This window comes from Galeopterus variegatus, unplaced genomic scaffold (genome assembly GCF_000696425.1).
Source record: "Galeopterus variegatus unplaced genomic scaffold, G_variegatus-3.0.2 Scaffold678, whole genome shotgun sequence".
NCBI lineage: Eukaryota > Metazoa > Chordata > Mammalia > Dermoptera > Cynocephalidae > Galeopterus > Galeopterus variegatus.
Window position 1 is genome coordinate 156,774 of NW_007726789.1, and position 26,048 is coordinate 182,821.

General features: G+C 39.6%; 1 protein-coding gene across 1 annotated transcript in view; it reads left to right on the forward strand.

Annotated features, from left to right (window-relative positions):
• The window catches only part of KLHL32 (kelch-like family member 32), a 209,766-nt gene that overhangs the window by 127,476 nt on the left and 56,242 nt on the right, over positions 1-26,048 (forward strand). The window contains exon 5 of the mRNA XM_008571310.1: positions 10,403-10,501. Coding sequence (XP_008569532.1) covers positions 10,403-10,501 — 99 coding nt within the window. The remainder of the gene's footprint in view (positions 1-10,402; positions 10,502-26,048) is intronic.

Consider the following 26,048-nt stretch of genomic DNA (forward strand, 5'->3'; position numbering starts at 1 on the left):
GTACATCCAGACAATGGAATATTATTCAGTGCTGAAACGAAATGAGCTGTAAAGCTATCAAGACTATAAAAAGATCAGTGGTTGACAGGGGTTGGAGGGAGGAAAGGATGAGTAGACAGAACACAGGGGATTTTTAGGACAGTGAAACTACTCTGTGTAGTATTATAATGGCAGACACATGTCATTATACATTTGTCAAAACCCATAGGATATGCAACGCCAGGAGTGAACCCTAATGTAAACGATGGACTTTGGGAGATAAAGATGTGTCACTGTAGGTTCATCAGTTGTAACAAATGGACCGCTGTGGTGGGGATTTTGATAATGGGGAGGGCTGTGCACGTGTGGAGGCATCAGGTACATGTGAACTCTCTTTACTTACAGTTGAATTTTTCTGTGAACCTAGAACTGCTCTAGAAAATGAAATCTATTAGTTAAAAATTAAATTAAATTTTTAAAATGCAAGTAAAATTTTTTAAACCATTCTTACTTCACAGGCTGTACAAAAACATGTTATAGGAAGATTTGGCCTTGGAGTTATACTTTGCCCCTAGACTCATATTTATATATCTACTTGGTATCTCTGTTTGGGTAATTAATAGGAATTACAAACTTAACATATCCCCAAAATAAAACTCTTGATCTTCCAACCTGCTTCTTCCTTTGTTTGACTCTGGTCTATTACTGGTACCACAGTCAACCCAACTGGCCAACACCATGGCAGCACAGAAATTTGTTTGTCTTGCTCATGGTCATATCCACAGTGCCTAGAAAGGTGCCTGGAACCCTGCAGGCAGTCAGAAAAGATTTTCTGATTGAATGGGTAAATTTCCTTGCCTTTGGTTTCTCATCTGCCATGTAGGCTTAATATTCACTTGCAAGGGTGAGAAGTGGGGAAGCGTGTAAGAAGGACAGATTACATAAATGAAATGCCCCACATGATACCTGGTACATAGTAGGCAGTGTGTGAATACTAGAAGTACAAGTAAGGGTTATTGTGTAGTAGATTTATTTTTTCATAGAATTAACAATAACAATAGTAGCTACATTTTTTTTTAACCTTATAAAGCATTCTCCCTGCATCATCTCATTTTATCCTTACACAAACCTTATGAAGATAGGTAGCAGTCATCTATTTTTCTATAAGACAATGCTAAAACAAACGTGTTGATGACTTGCCCAAGTTCCTACAATGGACTGTAGAGTCGTACTCTCACCTCCATGCCTTATAAAGCAAATGTAAGGAATTCCCCAAACAAACATGGATTTGGATATTAATGATTTGTCTTTTTCATATAAAGGACTATTTCACAGCTTTCTTCAATGAAATAAGGCATCCTCAGCCAGTACACCTGCAGAGTAGCTGTCTTAGCGTTAATTTCACTACAGCATAAAGATGCCATTTGTCATCTTTTCCCTATCTCTACTTAAGCACCTAGCAGTGACACAGTAGTACTTTCCTATGAATGAACATTTATATCAGCCCTACTCATTCTTTCAGAGACCTTCTGTCTTTGGATGTTACTTAATGTTTGCTCTTTGGTCATGCTAGCATCGTAAGATACTCGCTCTGTTAGGGATAAACCCAGCTTCATTAACACAGCTCTATGGGATGAAACCTATCATTTTCATCACCTTGAAGAGCACTGGTTATAAAAGTAAGTCTTAATAATTAATTTAGCTTTTCTTTTAACCTGTGATGACCTTCATGTTTCATTATATTTTAATTTTAATTGCTGGGATTACCATTTTCTCACAGTTAAGAATTCTATCAAAACTGTGTTCTGCTTTTTCAAATATTTAGTCACATTTTTTAGGTGATGTAAGTATATATAATTTATCTTTACATTTTGTTAAATATTGTATTTTATTCATTTAAACATAATGAATAAAACTATGTCGGAAATGAATAGCTGACAGAATTATTAATCTCAGCTTTGAAATGTCAGGATCATACTAATAAAGAAGGGACTAAAAAGAAAATGGGATTTGCTTATTCAATATGAAAGGGCTGAGTTTTTTTCATATAAAGAATTATTTCACAGCTTCTTCCAATGAAATTAGGCATCTTCAGCCAAGTGTTTCTACAGCATGCTGTGCTCACCGCTATCTTAGCATTAATTATGCTGCAGCTTAATCATTCCATTTGGCTTCTTCTCTCTCTCCTCAAGCACCGAGCTTGAATTTTTAATCCATCATCCTTCCATGTCCTAAAATAGGGAAAGAACAACCAGTTGAACGAGCAACATCTATAAAATAGAAAATATCCTTCTCTAAATTGCATTAATGATAATAAGTGAAATTGTTGCAGAGGGGCATGAAGTTTTCCCAGTAATGAAATATTTGTGTCCTTATCTATTCTAAGTTTTTTTCTTGGCAACTTAGAGAAGGCTGTGCTTCTGCAGCCTACCTTTAACCTTAGAGATTTCAGTGGAGCCAAATGAGGGTATGTAAACTTGTGGAGGAAAAATAATAGAATTCTCAAAGTTATCTCCACACCTTTATTTTTTTTACTAGGATTTTTATTATTGTTTTACCTTTGTGGTTTTTAACATTCTTTAAAAAAATTCTGAAAATCAAATCTGGTTTTATCTTTTTCATATTTTAATAGATGGAAAAGTTGATTGTGTTTTGATAAATTGAAATTTTACATTAAAATATTAATTTATATATTAATATTTTAAGTGATTGGTATTGAGATCTTTTAGAAATTTGTACAAGTCTACTATGTTTGGAAGGAAGCCATCTGAAAAAATTGGGAACTTAAGGAATTAATAATCAAATCAAATTCATTACATACAATACCCAACCCAAAGTTTACCTTTATTTGGACATATTATTACAACCATTAGTTGAAATGTCTATTGTGTCCTTTCATATGACTCCTTCAATTAGATCACTCTTAATGGGGATTAGCATGTGCCCAGGTTCCTTGTGAGGCTTTTGACATCTTGTAACATTTTCCCCAGGAACTGTGTTTCAAGCTTATGTATTTCTTTAGTAAATAATTCTAGAGATCCTCTTCTAGGAGATGTTCAACAGCAGTGAATATGAAATAGGGTAGACCCTGCCATCAAGGTCTCATAGGTAAAACATGACAGAGACACACACACAGCTCATTCAGGGCAAAAGTACTTAGTTGCATGAAAAAGAAACAGATAATAGTTAACATTTATTAAAGATTTACTATAAATAGTCTGCTAAGAACCATGGCCTATACCCTCATTGCCTACCCAATATCCAGTTCCTCTTTTTTCATTACAGAGAACTCCAATATGATTTGGGACAATGGTGCTTCTAACCATGAAAACTCAATTTCACCGGCTCTTTTGCAGCTTTGGGTAGACACATGGCCTAGACCTGACCAGTGAGATGTAAATGGAGGTCTATGGGACAGCATTTGTAGAAAATCTGTTGTTTCTCTGATAAATAATGACAGACTTAGCTGGCAATTTTTTTTTTCTTTGCTATCTCTTTCTTTTCTTTCTGCTTTGACTGCAGGTGCAATGCCTGGAGGTATGGCTGACATTTTGTGACCATGAAACCACAGGCTAAGATTTACCAAGCAGGAAAATACAAGAATCTTAGTTTGTTGGCATTCTAAACTGTATAATCCAAGATGTGTGAGGAAAAAATGTCTCATATTTGTTTAAGCTATTTTGTTAACATATAGGCATACACAATTGTAATGATACATATATATTTTCTCAGTCTTTAAAAATAGTTTGTTGAGATAGATACTATCATCTGTACAGACGAAGACACTGAGGCACCTAGAGTTGAATAGTTTTTCCAAGCTCTTTTTTTTTTTTTTTCCTTTTTTCTCTTTTTTACTGACCGGTAACGGGATCGCAACCCTCGGTGTCGCGCCCATACCGGGGACCAGCAATGGGATCGCAACCCTCAGTGTTGCACCCGCTCCGCGCTCAGCCAGTGAGCGGGAACCGGTCTCCACATGGGATCCGAACCCTCGGCAGGAGCGCCACCGCGCTCTCAAGCGGCGCAGTCTCCAGTGCGCCACCGGGCCGGCCCTTCCGAGCTCTTTCTGGCAGCAAGTATAGGAGCCAGGAGTTGAAGTCAGGCAGTGTGACCTGCAACCCATGGGTTGGTTGACCAGATATCTTGGGCAGTTTGGAGAGCCAGGAGATTAATTTCAGCTGGAGGCTGGGGTAGGGGAACGTCTTTCCAAGCTTTGCATAGGAAGTGGACTTAGAGTTGGATCTTGAAAAATGAGTAGAATTTTGACATAAGGAGATTGAAGAAGTGAAGAGGAGGACATTCAAGATGGAGAAAAAGCTATTGCCTGTGTGTGGAGAACAGTGGGCTATTGGCTCTAGCAAAGCCATCAGTCAGCTGAAGAATTGGAAATAAGTTTTTAAAAGCAGGCTGGGACTACCTTATGAGGGTTTCTTAAAACAAGGCCAAAAAGTTTGAACTACCCGCTTTATGAAGATCTTCTGAATTTTAACAAGTATCACTCAGATTGGGCACTTCAAGAGAACTATTTATGAATAATTCCTAATATGATAGAGACATTTAGAAAGTAGAATTTATGTATTTTATTATCTTGTATTTTTTTTCTTAAAAATAAACTTAAGGTGTCAGTGATAGAGGTGCAGTGCATGAATAATTTAGAAAATCCTTTTGCTTTAAACATGGGCGCCACCTTGTGGATGAAAAATCTTAGCATTAATGGTTTTGAAACAAAAACTAGGTGGCAGTTTATCATAGCTAGATCTTGTTTCATGTTCCATTTATAAAAATTCTCTTATAACGAACTTTATGCAAAAGACTTTATGTGCCTTAAACATCTGATTAAAAGTATTTATGATGTTTTATTCAAATTATTTGATGATTTATAGGTTCTGAATTGTAATAATTTACCAATTTGCTATATACTATATGGAAAAAAAAAAAAAAAAAAACCCATGGAAACAAAGTATAAGGAAGAGGGACAGTGTGTTCATTTATTATTGTAAGCGATGTTAGACCACATCTAATTTGCAGCTGCATGAGTGCTTGCGCTTGCAAACCTGTTTGTGTCCATGTATGCACATGTGTATGTGTGTTTAGTAGTGACCTTAGTTGTCTGGCTTTAACGTGCTCAGCCTACTCTATCACAACCCCAGAAGCAAATAATTTGAGTCTCCTAAAGCGAGAAATGAGGAAGATAGCTTTGAAGAACTGGAGATAACACTTGTTCACAGGCAGACAAAGAAATGTCGCACTGAGATTTGCCATGGCTATTAAAGACAGTTCCTACCAGCAGCTAATCCAAGAAGCCAGGTAAGAGTAGGAGGAAAAATGAAGAGAAGACAGAACTGAGAGAATAGCCCCTGGGGATGTGGTAGGAAGAGCTGAATGAGGAAGGACAGGGATGACTAGGGTCTCTGTGCTGTCCCTGTTCCCACCTGTCACTCCTAGCTCCACCCTCCCAGAGCCCGGCCAGGTGAGGTCTGGGTGCTGACCAAGGTGGCCTACATCACCATGCCCTGTGCAGAATCTCACGCCAGGTCCCACAACCCTCCTCTTTCATGAGTTTCTGGTTCCATATGCTGCTTGAAGATATTGCTGAGGCCAGGAGCCCAGTCTTATTCTAGTTTAGAGGGCCTTTGTTAGAGGTCGTGTAAATTCAACTTTCTACTACCAATCCTGCTTGCACTGGTGACCAGAGGACATATTTTGACAGAGTATTCAAGAATGCTTCCTACCAGAAGGGCAATTGGACCACTTCATGGCTGAATTATGCTGTAGTAATTCTCACTAGTTATCTATCTTCTTCTACTACAGTTGTGGGCTTTCCAGTGTCACACTGACCACAGTCCACTGGCCTGTTCTTCTCCCTAATTGATCAAAATGAGTGCAGAATATCAGCATTTCAGATGGGGGTCAGCTGTGGACCTCTCCTCAGTTTACTTGACCTTGCCTGCCACAAGTGGCAGGAGAGGTTCCTGGGCCTGATGTAGGTAATGAGATTGTTACCTCCCCAGTTAGCACTTTCCAGCTCCCCTCTTTCAAGCACAACCCCCTGTGTTCTGCCACCTGGAGGTCAGGTGTCCGTGGCAGGAAGACATTATACAGATGGCCCTGCGGACAAGAGACATTAATGCCCCACCAGAGCTTTCTCCTGATTGTATCACCTGGAAAAGCCCCAACTCTGCCTCCACCCATGCAGGTTAGTGCCATTTCGAGAAGAAGCCATGACCAGCCTATTTTGGCTTCTTTAAGGATGTCATGCTGGATTCTGGACCACATGGCTTTATGAAGCCTGTATTTTCTTGATCTCTTTGTCTTGTCCAATATTTATGCCTCTGTCTGAGCTAAGCTTCTCCAGTCTGGTGGGTGATTTGATTAGCTCTAACACCCTGTCTTCTCAGCTCTCCCTTCCTGTACGTGGTTCTCAAGTGACCCTCCCTCCCATCTGTGCTGGTTTGAGACCATTTGTTGATGGGTATAAGTTTCTGAAAGCCTTAACTATAACCAGCATATGTTTTGCAGCACTTAAATTTAGCTGCCTTAGTTTCCCTACATAAATGTGTGCGTTTGCGATCCCTTCCTTCCACAGACTTTATTCTTTTGGCCAGTTCTTCAAGGCAGGTGATAGGTAAATTCACCATACTGGAAATCATGAAGAGATTGAACCTTTGTTTTTATTCCTGCCCAAATACAAATTCTCTAGAAAAATATATTAGAACAACCAGTCACCAAAGAGTAACAGAGCTAAATTTAAAAGACTCTAATACAAGTGGGGTTTGCAAATGTTGGTTCTGTTTCCGTAAGTGAGAACCAGCTGTCCTGGTAGGGTTTCTTTCTGCAAACTTGAAAAGCATTTAGGGATTTTGTGTACTAAAGTATCTTTTAGAAAAACTTATGTTATAATGAGTGGAGAAAAAACACTACAGAACAAAAAATAAGAAATAAAGAAAAACAATCCCAGTATGGGTTTCTTGTGCGAAGGTTTCTCTTAAGTCAGCCTGCTGGATGTGTTAAACATGCTATGGCATATTCATCTTGTCTGTCTGTGATATCTGTCTTTGTGTTTGGCATTACCGAGCCCTAGAGGTTATCACAAATGCCAGTTGTATGAAATAAGCGCAACTGACAGGATTTAAAGGCTAAAACTAACCTTTCTAATCCTTCTATTCCCCACTCCCCGCCTTAGGCCATGCCTCTTCTGCAAGACTATACGACATCCTTGCTCCTATGATGGGAGCTGCACTAATTTCCTGAATGTCAGTCAAAGCCTTTTTCCTAGAAGAGTTGGAGAAATTCAGGTTTCTCCTTCCAAGTAGGTGGAAAAGGAGCTATAAAACATTTTCAGAGTAAGATGGGTGTTGGTATTTTTGCCACAAGTGCTTACCTTTTTCACTTCTTTACTGCAGTAGCTCAGAAATATGATTTATAGTCCTTTTTCTGAATTCTCTTTATTTTAGATTAATTAATAAATTAAGTAAAATTAATTCTAAATTAAGAATATGTGTAGAGATCAATTAATTCATTAATATATTATTAAATAAATGTATCAATATTGAGCAATAGCTATGAGCTGGGCATTGTTCTAAGTGCTGGGGATACAAAATAGCCCAAGGCCCTGTTCTCTTGGAGTTTATATCCTAGTGAATGGAAAAACAGAAAATAATCAAATCAGACTGTGATATAAAGAAGAATAAAACAAAGGAGATAGGAATGATGGTGTTGGAGAGTGGGGTACTACTTTACATAGAAGATCAGAGAATGCCTCTCAGATAAGATGACGTCTGAACAGAAGTCTGAAGGATGTGAGGAAGCAGGTCACACTGATATCCTGAGGAAGAGTAAGCCAGGCCGAGAAAACAACTAGTAAATACCAAGACACTCAGCATATTCAAGGAAATTTTTAGGTTGTAATGAAGACTTTGGATTTTATTTTCAGTGAGATAGAAAGTCACTGGGGCCGGCCTGGTGGCGCACTGCTACAGTGCGCCGCTTGGGAGCGCGGCGGCGCTCCCGCTGAGGGTTCGGATCCCACATACAGACCGGTTCCCGCTCACTGGCTGAGCGAGGTGCGGGCGCAACGCCGAGGGTTGCGATCCCGTTGCCGGTCCCGGTCTGGTACGGGCGCGACACTGAGGGTTGCGATCCGTTGCCAGACACGAAAAAAGACAAAAAAAGAAAGTCATTGGAGAGCTTCGAATAAAAGGAGTGATGTGATTTAATTCATGTTTTTTAAAAAGACCAATTGGGTTGACATTATTAAAGATGGTGCAAGGGGGCAAAGGAGAAAGCAATGCTCCTAGTTAGGAAGGTATGACAGTCAAGTCTAGGAAGAAGAGTAAATTGGGCTGGAGTGATAATGATGGAGGTAGTGAGCAGTGATTGAATACTGGAACTATTTTGAAGATAGAACTGATAGGACTGGCTGGAGGATCAGATGTGAGATATGAGGGAAACAAGAGGCATCAAGGACTCTGAGGTTTTAGCCTCAATAACTGGGAAGTTGCTGCTTCCTGAGATGGCAGGATTGGGATAGGAGCAGGTTTGGGGTGGGTGGAAAGGATCAAGTGTTCAGCCTGGGGCATGTCCAGCATCAGCTGCCCATCAGACGTCCAAGTGTTGATTCTGAGTAGACAGTTGGACGTGAGAGTCTGGAGTTTAAGGGGTGAGGTGGGGCAGGAGACACAAACTCTAGTGTCATGAGTGTAGAGATGGTTTTAAAGCCATGAGATTACATGAGACCATCCACAGAGCAAGTGGAGAGAGGAGAGGAGAGGTTTGGGGCCTGAGTGCTGGGCATCTCCAAAGCAGAGGGGTTGGAAAGGAGATGGAAAGGGAGCGGCCAGTGCAGTAGCTGACAGCCGGGAAGGGTGTTGTTCCAGAGGCAAGGGAAGAAGTTGGTCCGAGAAGAGCAGTCAATGGCTATTGGGTTTGGAAATATGGAATCACTGGTGACTTTGATGAGAGCATTTTTAGTGGAACAATGGGAACAAAACTTGACAGGAGTGGGTGCAAGAGGAGCAGAGTAGAGCACATGGCCGCAGTGTGTAGACAACTTGCCTGAGGAGTTTTGTTACAAAGGGGAACATGGAGGGACTGGAGGGAGCTGCAGGGGCCAAGAGAGGGGATTTCTGTTTCTTAAGATGAGAGCTATGACAGTGTACTCGTGTCCTGATTCAGTGGAAAGAGAATGTAGAATGCGCAAGAACGGGAGGGGACAATTTCAGGCAGAAGGATTGGGATCAAATGCACAAGTGGCTGTTGGAGAAAGTGTAATGTGCTGATGCAGGTCTAGGTAGGTGGGTTGGTGGGTTCGGTGGTGGGAGCCTTTGGAAGATCACAAGGTAAAAATTAGGAGGTAGAGGAGGAGTTGGCAGCTTGAGGAGAAAGGAGCGTGATGAAGATGGAGGAGAGCGGAAGAGTGAATTGACCACCTCGGTGTTCTCGTGCCGCCCTGTGCGTGAGACCCACCCAGTGGGGGTGAGTTGCCTCACCCTGAAAGGTCCTGATTCAGTAGGTCTGGGGAGGCGTCCAGGAGTTGGCAGTGTTCACAAGTTTCTGTTTGATCCTGATGCTGCTGGTCCACAGTCCAGACTTTGGGAATCACTGTGCTGGGGTGGCACTAAAGGCCTCCTTGCACCTGGCAAGTCATGCATGCAAAGTGAATGTTGTCAGCATGGTTGTGTGTCTTTCTCCAGCCTTGTTCAGCAGCTCAGAAGCTGGCAGCAGTAGGCAGATAAATGGACTTGATTGAAAAAAGTGAAGAATCGATATCACCAGGATACTTGGGAGGTTTTACTTCTCTGTGATGTCTTTGTATTCTGAAACTGCTATTTGTACATTCTTTAAGTAACAAGGATTAGAGAATCTGAGACTGAGAAAGAAAAATGAAGGTTTACGCTTGATGTTTACTGTCGTAGGACTTAGAAGTAAAATGGAATAATATCCACCTCTGGTTTCGTATGGCGAGGAGAAACATAAGCCCCTTTCCCTAAAATACCTGTTAACCATAGTGTTTCTGTGGTCTTACTAAAGAGCAAAATTCTGAAATACACTTCGAAAACTAAAGCTCGGTTCTTTTGTATTTTATAAGATTACATCACAAACTGAATTTTAAGAGGGTTATATTCTTTGAAAATGTTCATATCTTCCTACAAAAAAATAAGTGGTTACGCACAGAGCTTTACACACGGGAAATGAGTCCCAGCCCACATGGTCGGAAGAAAACTCAGCTGTTAGAGAGAGGGCCAGAGCTCATTAGTCAGAATAGAAAGAGAAGGACCGACTTCCATAATAAGGAGCAGTATTAATTCAGATAGAGTATGTGAAACAACCATTTAAATACAGTATGGTATATTTACATATGAAGCAGTGCTGTATTAATTTTTAATGTAACTGATAGTTTTCTTTTTATTAAAAAACAAAACAGATTTTGTTGGAGCCAGGCGTGATCCAGGATGTGTTAGCAGCTGGCAGTCACCTACAGCTCTTGGAGCTTCTCAATTTATGTTCCCATTATCTCATCCAGGTATGTGAGCTTGCATACTGTTAATAAGCTTTCCCCATTGCTTTCCCCTGCCGTCGTAAGCTGTCCCCGCCAACTGGAACTGAATGATGGGTAAAATGGGGGTGATGAGGTGGGGGAATGGCCTGTGCTGGTAAAATTTTTCCAGGACACAAGCTGAGAGGCCCCTAGGGGCGCGGCTGCAGCTCTTGTGTCCTATCACAGAAGAGGGCATTTCCCCTCACACCCCCTGCCCACCCCAGGTCCCCACTATGCTTGAGCAGCAGATTAACTCAGCACCCACACACAGAGTTCCCTGTGGGTCCCTGGGGAGATGACACTGGAAAGTGTCCTGTTCTGAGGCAAAGTTGTCTGTTTGCAGAAATAACCACAAATGCAAGAAAAGTGGAATGTTCATTGAAGATTGCAGTAACAGCAGCTAATATATCATAAAATCATATAAAATTAATTACTACATGGACTTCCCAGGCAGCCAATGCTGGAGAAGGGATGAGTGATCTGTGCATTCTTACCCTGACTTGCTGGCTGGTCAGGAAAGGCTCTACAGGAGAGTAAGGAAGAGAAAACTCCCGCATACCACGTTCCCACTGTATATTCACAGGTGTTTCAAGTCCAGTCCTTGCAACAACTTTGCACATTTTTTTATAGATGAAATATTAGACATTCAAAAATGTATCCAACTTGCCTGAGGCAATATGGCTGGTGAATAGTAGACCTTTCTGATTCCAAAGACCATTTTCTTCTTGAATGAGAACTCTTTGGTAGGTAGGAAGGAAGATATAGGTCATTTTAGGCAAACAACATAGCTAATGAGGCTTTTTGATTTTACAGGGTTAGGAACCAATTTCCTGTGTTAGGATCTTCCCCATTTCACCCATTGGTATGACTTTTATTTGCATTTATTACAGCATTATAACAATAGTAAAAGTTAATTTTAAGAAATAATAAATCCACACCATTTAATTCTATTATTTTTGTGCATATGATGTGATATTTGTGAGCAGAAAAAGCCTATTTGTTTTCCTGCCCAATTACTAATCATTTTCTAATCATTTTCTGTAATTCTAAATATGCCCTTTGACATTGACTTCTGTTACCCATTTGGTAGTGTACAAAACTCTTTGACATACAGCATCTTATTTAATCTTCCCAGCAACCCTGGGAAATAGGAACCAGCACTTCCCAGGGAGACAGTGTCAGGCATTTCAGCCGTGTTCACCTAAAGAGCAATTCAAATGCAGTATATAAGATTTTTATCATTATCTCAGCACATTTAGTCTAACAGTAAATGTTTATTTTTATCTTATTTTCCTTTCTTCTCCCCTCAATATCGTTGGATGGTATGGGAAAGCCATTTTTAATCCCTTTCTGCCAGTAGTACATGGGAATCACATAGAAAGGTTACAAGACTTCAAAATTGTGTTTGACTTGTGAAACTGAAATTACTCTTATTTGACATTTCTACATCCAATATGCAACTCGAGCTTTGCGCATCATCACCTGATTCACTTTTCCCGTAGCAGGTAATAATCAGTGATGCGTGTTGACAGAGGTTTGGTTATAGTGTTAATTACTGTGATGCTTATTATAAGTGGTGTGTACATACAGGGGTGTGTGTGCGCGCATACCTATACTGTTCTATGAGAATTCCTGGTAAACATTGGAAGTTCATGGGTATTTCCCCCTACCCCATCAGATGAATTTATTGAGATACTGACTTGTGCACTTTGGAATTTAACTCTCGCATTTCACTTTTTTGCTGAGGTAAAAGTGTAGCTTAAATACAGATATATTTCGTGGACAGTTATTATTCAGGCTTCTTGAACAGTGGTTGAAACTTCTTTTCACGAAATGTTTTCATTTCATTCTCTCGTGTAACTTTCCTTTTCCTTTTTATCTGTGGTTGTTGCAAGATGTCAAACTTGTAGAGGGAGATTTTGACAATATGAGAACCAAAACTGTGTATATGTAGAAATCATTTCATTACTTCAGTCTTTTAAAAATATATATGCTGCTTTTCTCTTAGGATTATAATACCAGCAAACTGAATCAGTCAGCTTTTATACTTTGACATAGTCTTATAGCTGTACCTGCTTGCTATTTTTTGGCAATATTGCCCAACTGATTTATAATTTCATATGGGACCATTTTATTGAGTATATAAAAATAATTTTTGTTTAGATGAAAAATCTCCAGTGCTTAAAATGTACCTAGAAATTGTACCCCATCAGTCAATGCTAACATATTCTCTATCCTTGTTTGGTACTTTGTCCAACTAGGAGTTTTTGAAACCATTCCTCTCACTAAAATATCTGGTATTGCTTTGTTGTTCTTAAATGTTCATTATTTCTTTGGTTTCTCTGCCAGAGGTAGACCCCTGATCTAATACCCCTGTTTTCCTCCTGTGTTCATTAAAAAGCACGGCCAAGGGGAGAACCCCTTGGTGGAAGCTCCCAAAGGTTCTCTAGCCATCAGCTATTCCCTTGGCCTGAAGCTCCTCTGAACACATGTAAATGCTACTGCTGCCTCCCAGAAAAGGGAAGGGACACCTGAGGCCACTGTGTGGGCTCCTTTCTCTTGCTTTTTCTCTGGCAAGATGATGAAGGCTAGGACCCCAAACTGCAGGAGCAGTGCTGCTCTGTGTCAATGAGGACAGCTACTGAATTGGCCCCCTAGGCCGTGAGGCCTTCACACATGTTCTCAGAGCATGTTTGTGGAAAGAAGGGAGAGCCAGCAGTGAATATTATGCTAATTGATAGGGGGGCAGGGAGGGGAGGGACAGTCGTGCCTTTCTTTAGGCTCTCACCTTTCTTGCTTACAGGTTGTGATGTCCTCCTAAGGGGTCTGCTTGTTTCTAGCCTGTCTTCATGCCAAACCATGGTCCCCAGAGCATCATTATCTCTCCCAGGGAAGAGAAATGTTTATTGAGGGCCCATCCACTCCGCTAAATCACCCCTTAAGGCAGATGGGTGTTGTTTTCTTTTTACAGATGGAGAAACTTAGATTCAGAACTAGGATGTTGATCTGGTTGGAAAACTTACATTAGCTACCCTGGTGATTATTCAGATGATCTCACCTACAAAAGTTATCAGCCTCATCTCCAAGGCCAGGCCTGTTCCTCCCCAGCCACCTTTCTAGCCACAGTGCCTTTCTTAACCTGCTTTGTCCTGGACCCTTGGGCAGACTTTCATATTGGAACTTGCCATTAGGGGGGAAGACAAGGTCATGCAAGTCCTCGGTGGCAGGCAGACTTTTCAGTCCTCTTTAGATCATACCAAGGGGCAGGAGTAGGGAAAACATCACACACACACTCTCTCTCTCACTCTCTTCTCTGCTGATGCACAGTGTCATAAGATCAGGGGTATTAGCCACTGAACTTTGTGTTGCATCCCCTGCAAGTGCTGCATTAGGAGCCACATCTTTGCTGAAGATGTCTTTTATTGTAGTTAGCTTTCCCCCCAAAAAAAGTTTGTACATTTTGTACACCTACCCCAAATAGTACTTCCTATTGTTTGCTTAACAAGTTTCTGTTCAGCAAGTATCACAGCTTTTATAATGACATGTAGTTTAGATGTGTTGATGAAAAAGAACCACCGCTTAGACTTTTCGAATAAAGCCACCAAATTAGCGAATACTTAAACTCCCTTTGATAGGAATGAGTATACTTCTAGTATCAATTCGTCGACAGCAGGTGGCAGTGTGAATCCACCAGAATTCAGTAATTTAAAGCAAAAAATCAGAAAAAAAGAAAAGAAAAATTATTTATTTTACTACATATTAGTCTTCTGACCTAATCAGTAAAAAAGTCATTATTCACACCACACTGGGCAATATGCATTGTAATTTTTAACAAATAATAGGAAACTGTTAATGTGTTCACAGAAAATACAGTTTTGTCTCGGGCTGCTGTGGTCATTTATCAGCGCACTTTGTGAAATCACTCATTTGTTCTAATTTGAATGTAAATGACTCTAAGGTTTTACAAATAAGGTGACAGACTCACATAAATGTAATTGCAGGGTTCATCTCCTTCTTTTTATATATCACTCATTAGGTTATGAATTAAATACATCGTATTAAACCAGGGGCATGTCCAATGATGATATTGTAATGGCAAATTACTCTATGCTATTAGAGGTGTATTTTTTATTCATGGACATTAATTTGTCATTAAGCGGCATTAGTTTAGCACTTTTATGTGAAAGACGTGACCTGCAAGAGGAGACGTGCTGCCGGAATGTGAGGGGACGGGGACGCAAGGGCTGTAGGTAGAGCATTTTATCACTGCTAGGAAACCAGAGAGGGGTTTGGTTTTGTTTGTTTTGTTTTCTGCTTTTACAGGCATGAAAGATAATTTCCCCAGATTAAAGGCGTTGTTCTGTTTACAGTGTGTACATTCGAATGATCTAGTAAAGCAAAGCCCAAATTCTTTCTATCCATCATTCAGAAGCCAAGAACAAATGCAAAGGGAACCGGAGGGAGGGAGCCCTCAGTCTGCTCCTCTGTAACTGGTGCTTATTCAGCATCCGTGTTTTCCTTTAGTTTTCCACTCGGTGGGCTACACTGAGAATTAGTCATTTTCTCCCTTCAGTGACAGTACAAAGCTTTTAAGAATGTTATTCTCTCAGGGCATGAGGGAGAATTCTGGGTAATTTTGTTCCTTTTTTTTTTTTTTTTGCATAAACAGTAATTTTACTGTTGTTGTTTGGTTTGTTTTTTTTTCCTGCTTTGTTTTGTTTTTTATTAAGACAATACTTTTTCCACTTTGAACTTTGAGAAGCTCTGGATCCTTGAAATACCTTGACCAGGCTGAAAGTATCTGAGCGCTGCTTTTGCATCATTTTGCAGATGGTTGAATGTGGTTGGGAAATGTCTGCACCCCCCCAGTTGCACCGTGGGGCTCTTGAGGGTCGAGATCAGGACTTGCACTAATTTATATCTCACCCTCTCTCTATTCACATTGCATGAGCTCAGTATGTGTTGAGGTAATGAAAGGTGCCTCCATTTAGTAATTTGTCTCTGCTTTTTAAATATTGAAATTTTATGTTTGCTAGGAAAAATATATTACCAGGCAGGCTTCCATTAGTTTTATCCATTGAATACATTTTTTTTTAATTGAAAATATTTTCTATGGGGATTGAATTTGACATGGAGGAGCTTACATATTTTTCATTATAATAGATTATCATTTTTAACTAAGTAATACCACAATGACTTATAGGAGGTTATCTCTTCTAAACAATGTATTATTATAATTTTAATTATTAAATTAACAGTATTGCCTGAATACATAATATATAGTGGGTGTTCTGTATAGAATAAATTATCCTCAAGGTTGAGAAGAAGTTATAACTCAGGCTCATTTTTCTCCTGCACTGAGCCATTTATATCCACATTAGAGAAGACAGATGATTATACCAACATATATATTTAATATGCCCATAATCAAATACACTCACTGAGTGCTCCTCCATAGTTCAGAAGAGCTGATACTCTTGTGTTTGGAGAAAGTTAAATTACAAAGTTTGGAAAACATATTACAAATGGCTTAATCTTTTAGATGTTTTTTAATCAGTGAAAATGATTAGAAAGGATGGAAATGGGGGCCGGCCCAGTGGCGCACTGCTACAGTGCGCCACTTGGGAAGCGTGGCGGCGCTCCCGCCGAGGGTTCGGATCCCACATACAGACCGGTTCCCGCTCACTGGCTGAGCGAGGCGCGGGAGCAACACCGAGGGTTGCGATCCCGTTGCTGGTCCCGGTCCGGTATGGGGGCGACACTGAGGGTTGCGATCCGTTGCCGGACACGGAAAAAGACAAAAAAAAAAAAAAAAAAGAAAGGATGGAAATGTATCAGACTTATTAAGGCATAGCTAACTACTAATTATTTGTTCTAATGAAGGGTATTTGCTATCTGGCATGGGTAATCCAGAATATTATATTTGCCAAATATCATTCATATTTGGCTGTGAAATGCATCGTAAGATCTTTATTAGCCATTTTAGGGTCCCAATTAATTTTTCCATATGCTATTATTATTATTTTTTTATTCCCCAAGCCCACACCAAAGGATGTCAGTAGGTGACAGCCCAGAAGTATGCTGGCTAGCTGGGGAAGTTATTTTGGAATTTTAATTTGATATGTGGATAATCTAGGGTTGACTTTATCTCCATTGTGAGTTTTTAAAGAGGAGAAAGATTATCTTGAATATTTCTAATATTATAATTTCTAGTCTACGCTAACTATTGTTAATTGCACAATTTTTAAAATCACTTTCAGCTGTACTTTTCTTCTTAAAAACAAAATATTTCTAATATTTTTTTAATGCTAGAGCTCAGAATCGATAAACAAAGCAAACAAACATCAAACTCACTTAATTCCATTATTAATACATACTTGGAAATTGGGGGGGTTAAAAGAAAATCTGTGTTTCATTTGAGATATCAGTCCTCCCACCCACCCTCCACCTGCAAATGTTTCTACTCACAGTGAAATGTCTGCCCTCTTTGCTGAAGCTCTGCCACCTTTCTGCTCTTATCCCAGCAGCTACCTCCTGTGTTTTCTGTGGTTACAATCTCTCCTCCACTGACCCCTTCTTTTCAGTTTGTAAACGGGATCGACAAGGTGGAGAAACTTTTCTTTGTCTCTCATGACCACCGCCTCCCCCTTCCTTCACTACTGAGTGTGACCGTGTCTGCACTTCCCTACCTTCTACTCGGTCCTCAGCCCTATGAACTCAGTCTTCTGCCTTCATCACTCCCCAAAAGCTCTTCCAACAAAGATCCCCAACACCACGGAACTGTCACACTTGTATCTTACCGAGACACTGGCCGCTCCTTTCTTTCCTGCACCTTTCTTTCTCGAGACCCTCTCCTACTTCTCTTTTCAGCCCCTTCACAAGCTCTTCATCCATGAGCTCCTTGGATGCCCTGGGGCACCGGGCTCCATTCTGGGCTCTTCCCTTCTGCTCACTCACTCTCCTGCCAGCGTCTGCTGAGGGTTCCTTACCCCAGTCCTCCACCTGAGCTCCAGCCCCGTGTGTTCAGCCCGGATTTCACTTGATATTCCACGTGCACCTCAAATTCATCCTCACCAGTGTCACACAGTCTTCCCCATCTTCGTTAAGGTACCATCATCTTTTAGTCACCCACACCAGAAACCTTGGTGTGATCTTACACTCCCATGCGTACCACTAAATGCTATTGGGCCCGCCTCCCAAATAGTTCTCACATATGCTGCCTTCTGTTTCTCTTCATTGTCATTGATATCATTCAAGTCTGGATTATTTTTCCCAGAATTTCCTGTAATAACTCAACTGTGCTCCCTACCTGTCATCTAATGTTAATCAATACTGTACAGTCTAAGTTATCTTTCTGACCCACAAAACAATTTCTTAACCTAAAATTTAAGCTAGCTCTCCATCTCCTGGTTTTGGACTAGTTTTCCAACCCTGTCCTTCCTCTTTCTTGTGTCCCTAATGTACCTAATTCTTCCTGCACCCCAAGGATAGGTTGTCTTACCTCCAAGCCACTTCCTCTCGAATATTCCACAGGCACGTTACCTTTCTGAGTGTGAACCCAGGTCAGAAACCCAGGAGTCATCCTAGAATCTTCTATCTCCTTATGCCGCACATACACTGTCTCCAAGACCTTTCAATGCTGCCCCCTTTTTTCCATCCTTTTCCTTGCTATTTAATTAAACGAAATAATGACAATAACAGGCACAAATGGCATAAACATGTTGTGGGGACAAAAGCACAAGGAGCTGTTGTAGCTCGACTGGTGGGAGCAGAAAGGTGTGGAGGACAGGAAGTAGCCTCGGCTCCGGTGTGCAGCACACCCCAGACCTCAGTCCGTATGTTTCCCAGGGAAAATCTTTCTCTCATTCTATTTCCATTACCATGGTCTTAATTCAGATCCCCATCACTTATTTCCTGGACTGAAGAAACTTCCTGCTAACCAATGAAACTTCCTTCACTCTCGCCCCACTCCAGTACCTCCTCCAGAATTCTGTTTGATTGATTTCGAAGTTTTTTTTTTTTTAATCCATGAAAAAGTCTGTTTGATTGATTTAAACAACAACAACAGCAACAACAAAAACTTCATTGTCCTCTTGCTTAAAATCATTCATTATTCAGGGGTTCACCATAGCCTTCAGGATAAGATTCATTCCTCTTAATTTGGCACATAGGGCCTGCCTTTATTATGAAACTTCCTATTTTTTTAACCAATTTACTACCCGCATGCTGTATGCCACACTCATTATGAACTTCATGCATTTCCCTGTACCTAAACCTCTTTGTATGACGTCTACCTCTCTGTGGATTACTTTTCCCTCACTTTGTCACCTTCTGAATTCCTACTTAACTTTCAAGTACTTCGTTCATGTGTTATCCAGAGCTGCCTGATCAATCCACTCAGCTGGAGTTAGATTTCCCTCCTCTTTTTTAGTGATGGGCAATCTTCTGGGAGGCTGATCACACCATATTGTTTGTGTTGACTTACTTACCTTTCTTCCCATGATATAAGTTTATGTCCTGAAGTTGTGTGACCTTGGGCAAGTTATTTAACCACTTTGCCCCTCACTCATCGTCTGTGAAACCCAGATATGGTATCTTATGTACAAGCTACCTCTTAGGGGTGTTGAAGGATTCAATGAGATAGTGCATGCAAAGTATCCTACGACACTGTAACCTACACCAGTAGGTGCCCTAGAAACCAGAGCCAATAGAATGTGATGCTTCACTTGTGAATTCTTCTATTAGTTTCACAGTTACCCTCCTAAACAACTCCCTCACCTCTGTCTTTCCTCATTCCTAGAAATGTCAGCAACTCTGCTCTCTACTTTGTTTTTTTTTTTTTTTTCCTTTTTGTCTTTTTTCATGACCGGTAATGGGATCGCAACCCTCAGTGTCGCGCCCGTACCGCGACCGGCAACAGGATTGCAACCCTCGGTGTCGCGCCCGCACCACGCTCAACCAGTGAGCAGACCGGTCTCTACATGGGATCCGAACCCTCGGCGGGAGTGCTGCCGTGCTCCCAAGCGCCGCACTCTACCGAGTGCGCCACCGGGCCGGCCCTCTGCTATCTACTTTGAATCAAAAACATATTGGATAAGTTTGTTCCTGAAATTTTGGGGAGTAATCACCATTCTATAAAAAGTATTTTTTTCTCTCAGTCACTTGTCTTTGATTTTGTAGAAATTCTTATATTGTTTTTTTTTTAAGTCACAAATATTTAAATGAACCATCACTCCTTGCCTCTGAAATGTGAAGACATCATGCATATTGAAATAGTATTTTAATAAATAATGAAATAAATGCTTTGACAAAAGCAACAAATTACATGGCATTGATGCTTTGTAAACAGGGGGTTTGCTTGTTTCCCCTGTACTTCCTGTAAATAAAACATCTTGCGTCATCTTCATATATACAATTCAAGACAAGAACAGAAAAAATCTTTCATCTCTAGTTCTAGTGCATAGTAGGTACTTAGAAATGCATGTTATTTGATTAAATTCCTTTTGCATGCACCATGAGAGCTCCCTGTGATAGAAATTTTTTAAAATAAAGTTGCTTCCTGACTAGGGGAAATAAAAACATTGTATTTGTTTAAAAGAAAAAATCTAAGTTATTCCACACTGGGAGACTGCTATGCACATGTCTAGCCTCCCTCCAGTTGACTTGCCTTCCTCTGGCTTTCCTTCCCAGACTTCTCCTCCATTCCTTTCTCACTGTCTATCCACAAGTATCCTTTAGAGCAGGCTACCAACCTTTTTCTCACTGCACATCAAGGAGCACCTGCTACAGGCCCTGTGAAATGACTGCTTGTCTGTGTCATTAACTCAGCTCCAGGTATTCTGGCCTTAGCCACACATATTAAACATAATGTTTAACATCAGAGGCAGGGATGAGGGGCTGGGGTCACACAGTTTGTTACATGAATATAGATATGCGGGTTAGAGTCATTTCTTTCTTTACTCAAATGCATACCTCAGATCAATGCTTCTTAAACTTGACCGTGCAAGGAAACAGGTGAATGGCTGGTTAACCACTCCAGAGTCTCTGATTCTGGAGGTCTGAGAAGGGCCTGAGAATTGTTTTCTAAGAAGTTTTCAAGTGATGCTGATGTTGCTGGTCTGGAGAGCACAGTTTGGGAATCCCTGCTCTAAATACCGTTGACACACTGCTTCTCATCAAGTACCTGCCTGTTTCATCACTGATACTCATATTGTGAAAGTGTCATCATGTTTAGATTAATTTGGACTGGTCCTAGTTTAAGGGTAAAAATTGTTGATGTTATGTATCCTTCATAGCAACCAAAATATAAAAAGCCAAAACAAAAAAGAGCTGAAACAAAAAAAGACCTTCAGTCTTCAATCTTATTAATAATAATGATTAAGACAAACGGTCTATGTAAATAACTGAGGGATTTTTTTGCAAACCACTCTGTTGAGTGGTTTATTGAGGGACAATTTGAAGTCTGCAGTATTGGGCTAATTTTCAGAACCCTGACTTTGTGTACCCTAGCTAAGTAAGGAAATATGAGGGGTCTTCAAAAAGTTCATGAAAAGATTTGTATTATCTTTTAATTCCATGTCTCCATGAATTTTTCAAAGTACCCTTATACATTGTAATTACTTCTATATGCTACTATTCTTTTTAAAAAATCTAAACTGGTTTTGCTTCCCACTTTTTTTGCTAAAAAAAAGTTTGTAGTTATTGAAATTTTAGTTTTAAAACCCTAGTTACCCAGATAGACTATTTTCAATTTAAAAATATATACATTAATTTTCCCTACATAGTCCATTATTCATTGGAAATCTCCTATGTGCTGAGTCAGCTTTAGTAAACTTTGAAAGAGCATTTTGCTGCACATAGTGACTGGAGCAGAATTACTAGTTGTTGATGGTGCTGGCAGTGTTTCTGTTCCTCCTCCTTACTAGATTTCCGGCTCTACTAGAGACTTTTCCAAGGAACAATATAAAATTATTCATGAGCCTTGGATATTATGCATACAATTGATTATGAAAATATACTAGTAACCTAATTGTAGAATTCCTCTGTTATATAGCACAAACATATTTAAATAGGCCTTCAAAGACTGCAAGAATTAGAGTGTGCTACAGTTTTTTCCTCATATTTTTTGAATTTCTGCTAATATTTTGTTTTCATTTAATCAAATTGTATCATATGCATATTTATATCAATACATGAACATATAGTTACATACAGTTGTCCTGATATATTTACATATTTGTATACAAGTATATTTATATCTTTCTATATTTATACATATAAAAATATCTGGGTTTACATTATTTTGTGATATCACAAGTAATCTGGCTTGCATTGTTAGTGAGTTGCTCAGTTTTTCTTCCATAACAATTAGACTTTATCCTGTAAACTCTAAGATGGTATTGAGAAAACTCACATATGCCTTTACATACATGATAAACATGATTTTTTTCCTACATGATTCATCCCGACACTGTTAAAAGGTTTGGGTTTGGTTTATTTGTTGGTTTGTTTCAATCTGTTCCAAAGGGCCCACCCAGCACCACACATGTACACCCGCCCCTTTAAGTTGCTTTCTCTGCTCCTGGAGTGCAGTTCTTTCCTGCAGCACCAGGTTGGGTAGTCACATAATATCTTGATTTATAACTAGGTTGTAATCCAAATAGGAAACAGGTGGAATCACAACTGGGTATGGTGCCTTGGATATTAATGGCTTGCCTCAGCAGTGGAATTTCTAAAGCTGTATACACTTTTTTGTCTTAATTATGCATTCATTAAAAGCTTTTATACCCAACAGAATAAAGTAAATATTTTTTGATCTCCATAGTGTGCTCCCAGACTGTAGATTTGCACAGCAGGGTCTTGATAATCTGAATAAATTGTATTTCCCCAAGGAATTTATCTTTCAAATAAGGTCATAAAGAAATGTAGCTCCCCCATCCTTAGATTTCTTCATGTGCCTTTTCTGCCATGAATAATATAGAGCTAGGGAATGAGAGTATAGTACAGTAATACAGACTTGCTTATGGTCCAGTATAATGTTTCAATCCATTTTTCTTGCTTATCTCAGGTGAAGTGCTTTTTAAGCACAAAAAAAAGAATGATTTTACAGGACAACTATGATTTTTGCTGATACTTGTAGAAAAACAAAGTTTATATTAGATATTCAGTGTTTTCTTCCCTACACCCAGTGAATAAAATTTATGTAATATGCAAAGCTATAGTTTAAGCACTGTTGACATCATTTTAAAAAGGGAATAATAATAATGATAGTTACTGTATGTTGAGCATCTACTATGTGAAAGGCACTTTTTATATACATTTCGGGGAATCTTTATCACAGATCTGGAATACAGAGTCACTTTCCCCAATTTTTAGCTGACAAAATTAGACTTGGAGAGGTTAACCATTTGCTGAGGCCATCCTCATGGGTCAGCTTCAAGTTGTGTGTTTTTCCTGCAACTGCAAACTAAAGATGTCACCAGTGCTTGTCCCTACAACTTATGATCCAGTAAAGGAAACAGGGAAAATATCAAATTGGAAACTCAAATAAATCTGCACAATTAATCAAACATATTTTTTCTGTCATAAAGAATAAGATGGCAACACATCTGATACTGAATGGTAGTCTAAAGACAGCATACTGTTGTGAGAAGTTCAGGCAATAGCTTTTTTTTTTCTCTTTCTGGGCTGTGATGTTTATCTTCAGTGTAACTAACATGCTATGCATGCATCTTTATTCAATTACTAAAATATTAAAATATCTGATACATTTATTTAATATTTAATAAATTATTTATGCTTAAAATATATAAAATATTTAAATATTTTTGGAAGAGCAGGAGGACCTATGTTTTACTGCAAACTAAGAAATAAAAGCAATAAAGGTTTAATTTTTTTAAATTATGATTTTTTTTTCCTTGCCTACCCACTGTACTCAATCAAAACTTGCTAAGTAGCCACTTTGTGAAGACAGAGAGGAAGATCTAAAGAAATAGAGATACTGTCTGTACCTTTACGCACAGCTGGGGAGAAAAGGGTCAAATGATCTGAGGAGCTAGTGCAGTGGAAAGTCAGAAGAGGGAACAGTCCTTCAAGCTGGGGTGGTGTGCCCTTCCAACAGAGTTTTTAAATACTTCACGAGTAACAAAGGAGTTTCGATATTCTCCTGTGGTCTAAGGGAAAATTGCATGAATTCATTTACACTTGATAATGTCTGATATACTTTTGGCAAACAGTGTGGACGTTTATGTTTTTCTGATCATCACCCAAGAGAAGTAATGTTCTTTTTCAATGTTCTGGGAAGAGGGGGGGAAAGTCTAATATGTGGACAGTCAGAAGACCCAAGATTCACTGTGGAAGCCCCATGTACCTGGCACCATATTTACCAATTGTATATGAAAAGCCTTATACCTAGTGAGCATCACAAGAGAATTTCTTACACTCAGACCAAATACTTGAGAACCTTTCTCAGTTAATTGTGGGAGATCTGTTCATTTTGTCCAATTGTGAAGCCATATCTGTAACCAAGCTCATTCCATGTGAAATCATGGATGTGTGTCACGACTTGTTGCCTTTTTTCATTCATAATTTGACAAATATTTTTTGGTTATAATCTATGAGAAAATCATTATGACTGGCATTGTACAAGATACAAAGAGCATAAGATGCAAAACCTACTTTTTACTGGTTTTCTAGGAACATTTTCAATAGTTGGAAGATAAGTTATATGTATGAAAAGCTTGGTGCCATGTTATTTTGTATGTGATAGCAGGCTTGGAGTCGGGGGCATTGGAATTCAGTCAGTACCAAAGGGCCTCTTACCATATTCTACTGTGTTTAGCCCCTATAAGCAGCTGTTACAATGTTTTTATTTCACATTAACACTGCTAGAAATCAAACCATACTGGCTTCTATGCAGAGTGGGCCTATCAGGCTATTTGAAATAGACTTGGGAGGGGCTTTAAAAAGAGGATTTCTTGACTTGCATAGCAAGGATCACCTTTCATTTAGAGGAGTCCTCAAAATGTGATGTAATGTGAACATTTATATTAGAACTTCAAGTTTCATATGTGCTATTACATGATGGGCATAGAAACCACCCTAAGCATCTTTATCTGTCATAAAGCATTGACATGTGCTTATTGGGGTGACATTTTGAAGGGGGGACTGTTTAAGTGAAGAGCATCAATAATTGGAAATAAAATAAAAGGTCAGAATTACATCAGGATAACACAGCATTGTTAGGATAGTCACATCTTTTGAGTGTTATTACCCAGAAAAATCTGGAATCCTGTTCAATTTGATCATCTTGGAAAGGGGAGATTCAGGAAATCAAATTGGCATTACTCTTATTTTAACCTTCAGAGAAGCTTATCATTATCTTTAATCCAAGTCACAGTTTCCCATATTGATAGTACATGTTGTTGATGCTTATTTTTCTTTCACAAGTCAGTGACATTCCCTGAACTACATGAGCCAACAAGAGAAATAGGTGTTATTAAGGCTGTATTTTGCACAGGTATTCTTAGCATTAAGTCAAAGAATCTCCCTCAGATTTCTGAATCTTATGAGTCTAACAAAGACTCCTAGATTTGAGGCAGAGTGTTTGTGGGACAGATACTGGGGACAGTCTACAGTAGATGCAATCACATGGCAACAAATATTTTTTTGTGTTAGGTATAATTCCTAAGCTAGGAGCATGATTATGCTGCAATGCTGGGTAGGCAAGGAGTTACTGACAGGCCAGGAAGCTATAGGAGAAGCCTAAACTAACATAGACTATGTTTTAGAAATACAGATCACTGACCCTCGGCTTGCATCACTGTTGGCACACAAGATGCATCTCTTGGCTGTGGCATATATCAGCTAGGCTGTGGGTTATAGGCAGGGAATATGCTGACACTAGCCATGAGACTACATGTCTTTCTACCATTCAAGAAAGTGTAGTAGAATGCAAGTGAGTCTAGGGGACATTATTTCAGGGATAGGCTTAAATCTACTATAATTACAAAATAAAGTCTTGTATGAACTTTGGTCAGTTATGATTAGTACCTGCTTACTTGAGATATTGAGAGACATCTCATAATCAATGGCCAATCACTCTGCTACAGATGACCCTCAGGATACACAAAGGCCAAGGCTCATCTTCCCTTGCTTTCTTCGCTGGTTTGGGGAGAGTGGGAGAAGGGCCACGGAGTTAACCCACAGCCCTCAACCTGCCCTACTTCCACCCACCCATACCCATATCCTAAATACCTGATAAATAGCCTTGAAAGTGTAATTACATTTGAATATAACCCAAAATAAGACTGTATTTGCCTTTCTTGTGCTTTTTTGTATTAGTCTGTTTCTGTTGCTTATAACAAAATACTCGAAACTGGATGATTTATAAAGAAAACAAAATTTATTGTTTACAGTTTTGAGTCTGGGAAGTCCAAAGTCCATCTGATGGTGGGGACAGTGACTCAGGGGTCTCACATTGTAAGATGGTGGAAGCAGAGAGAGCAGAGAGAGACAGTTCTTCATGCACTGT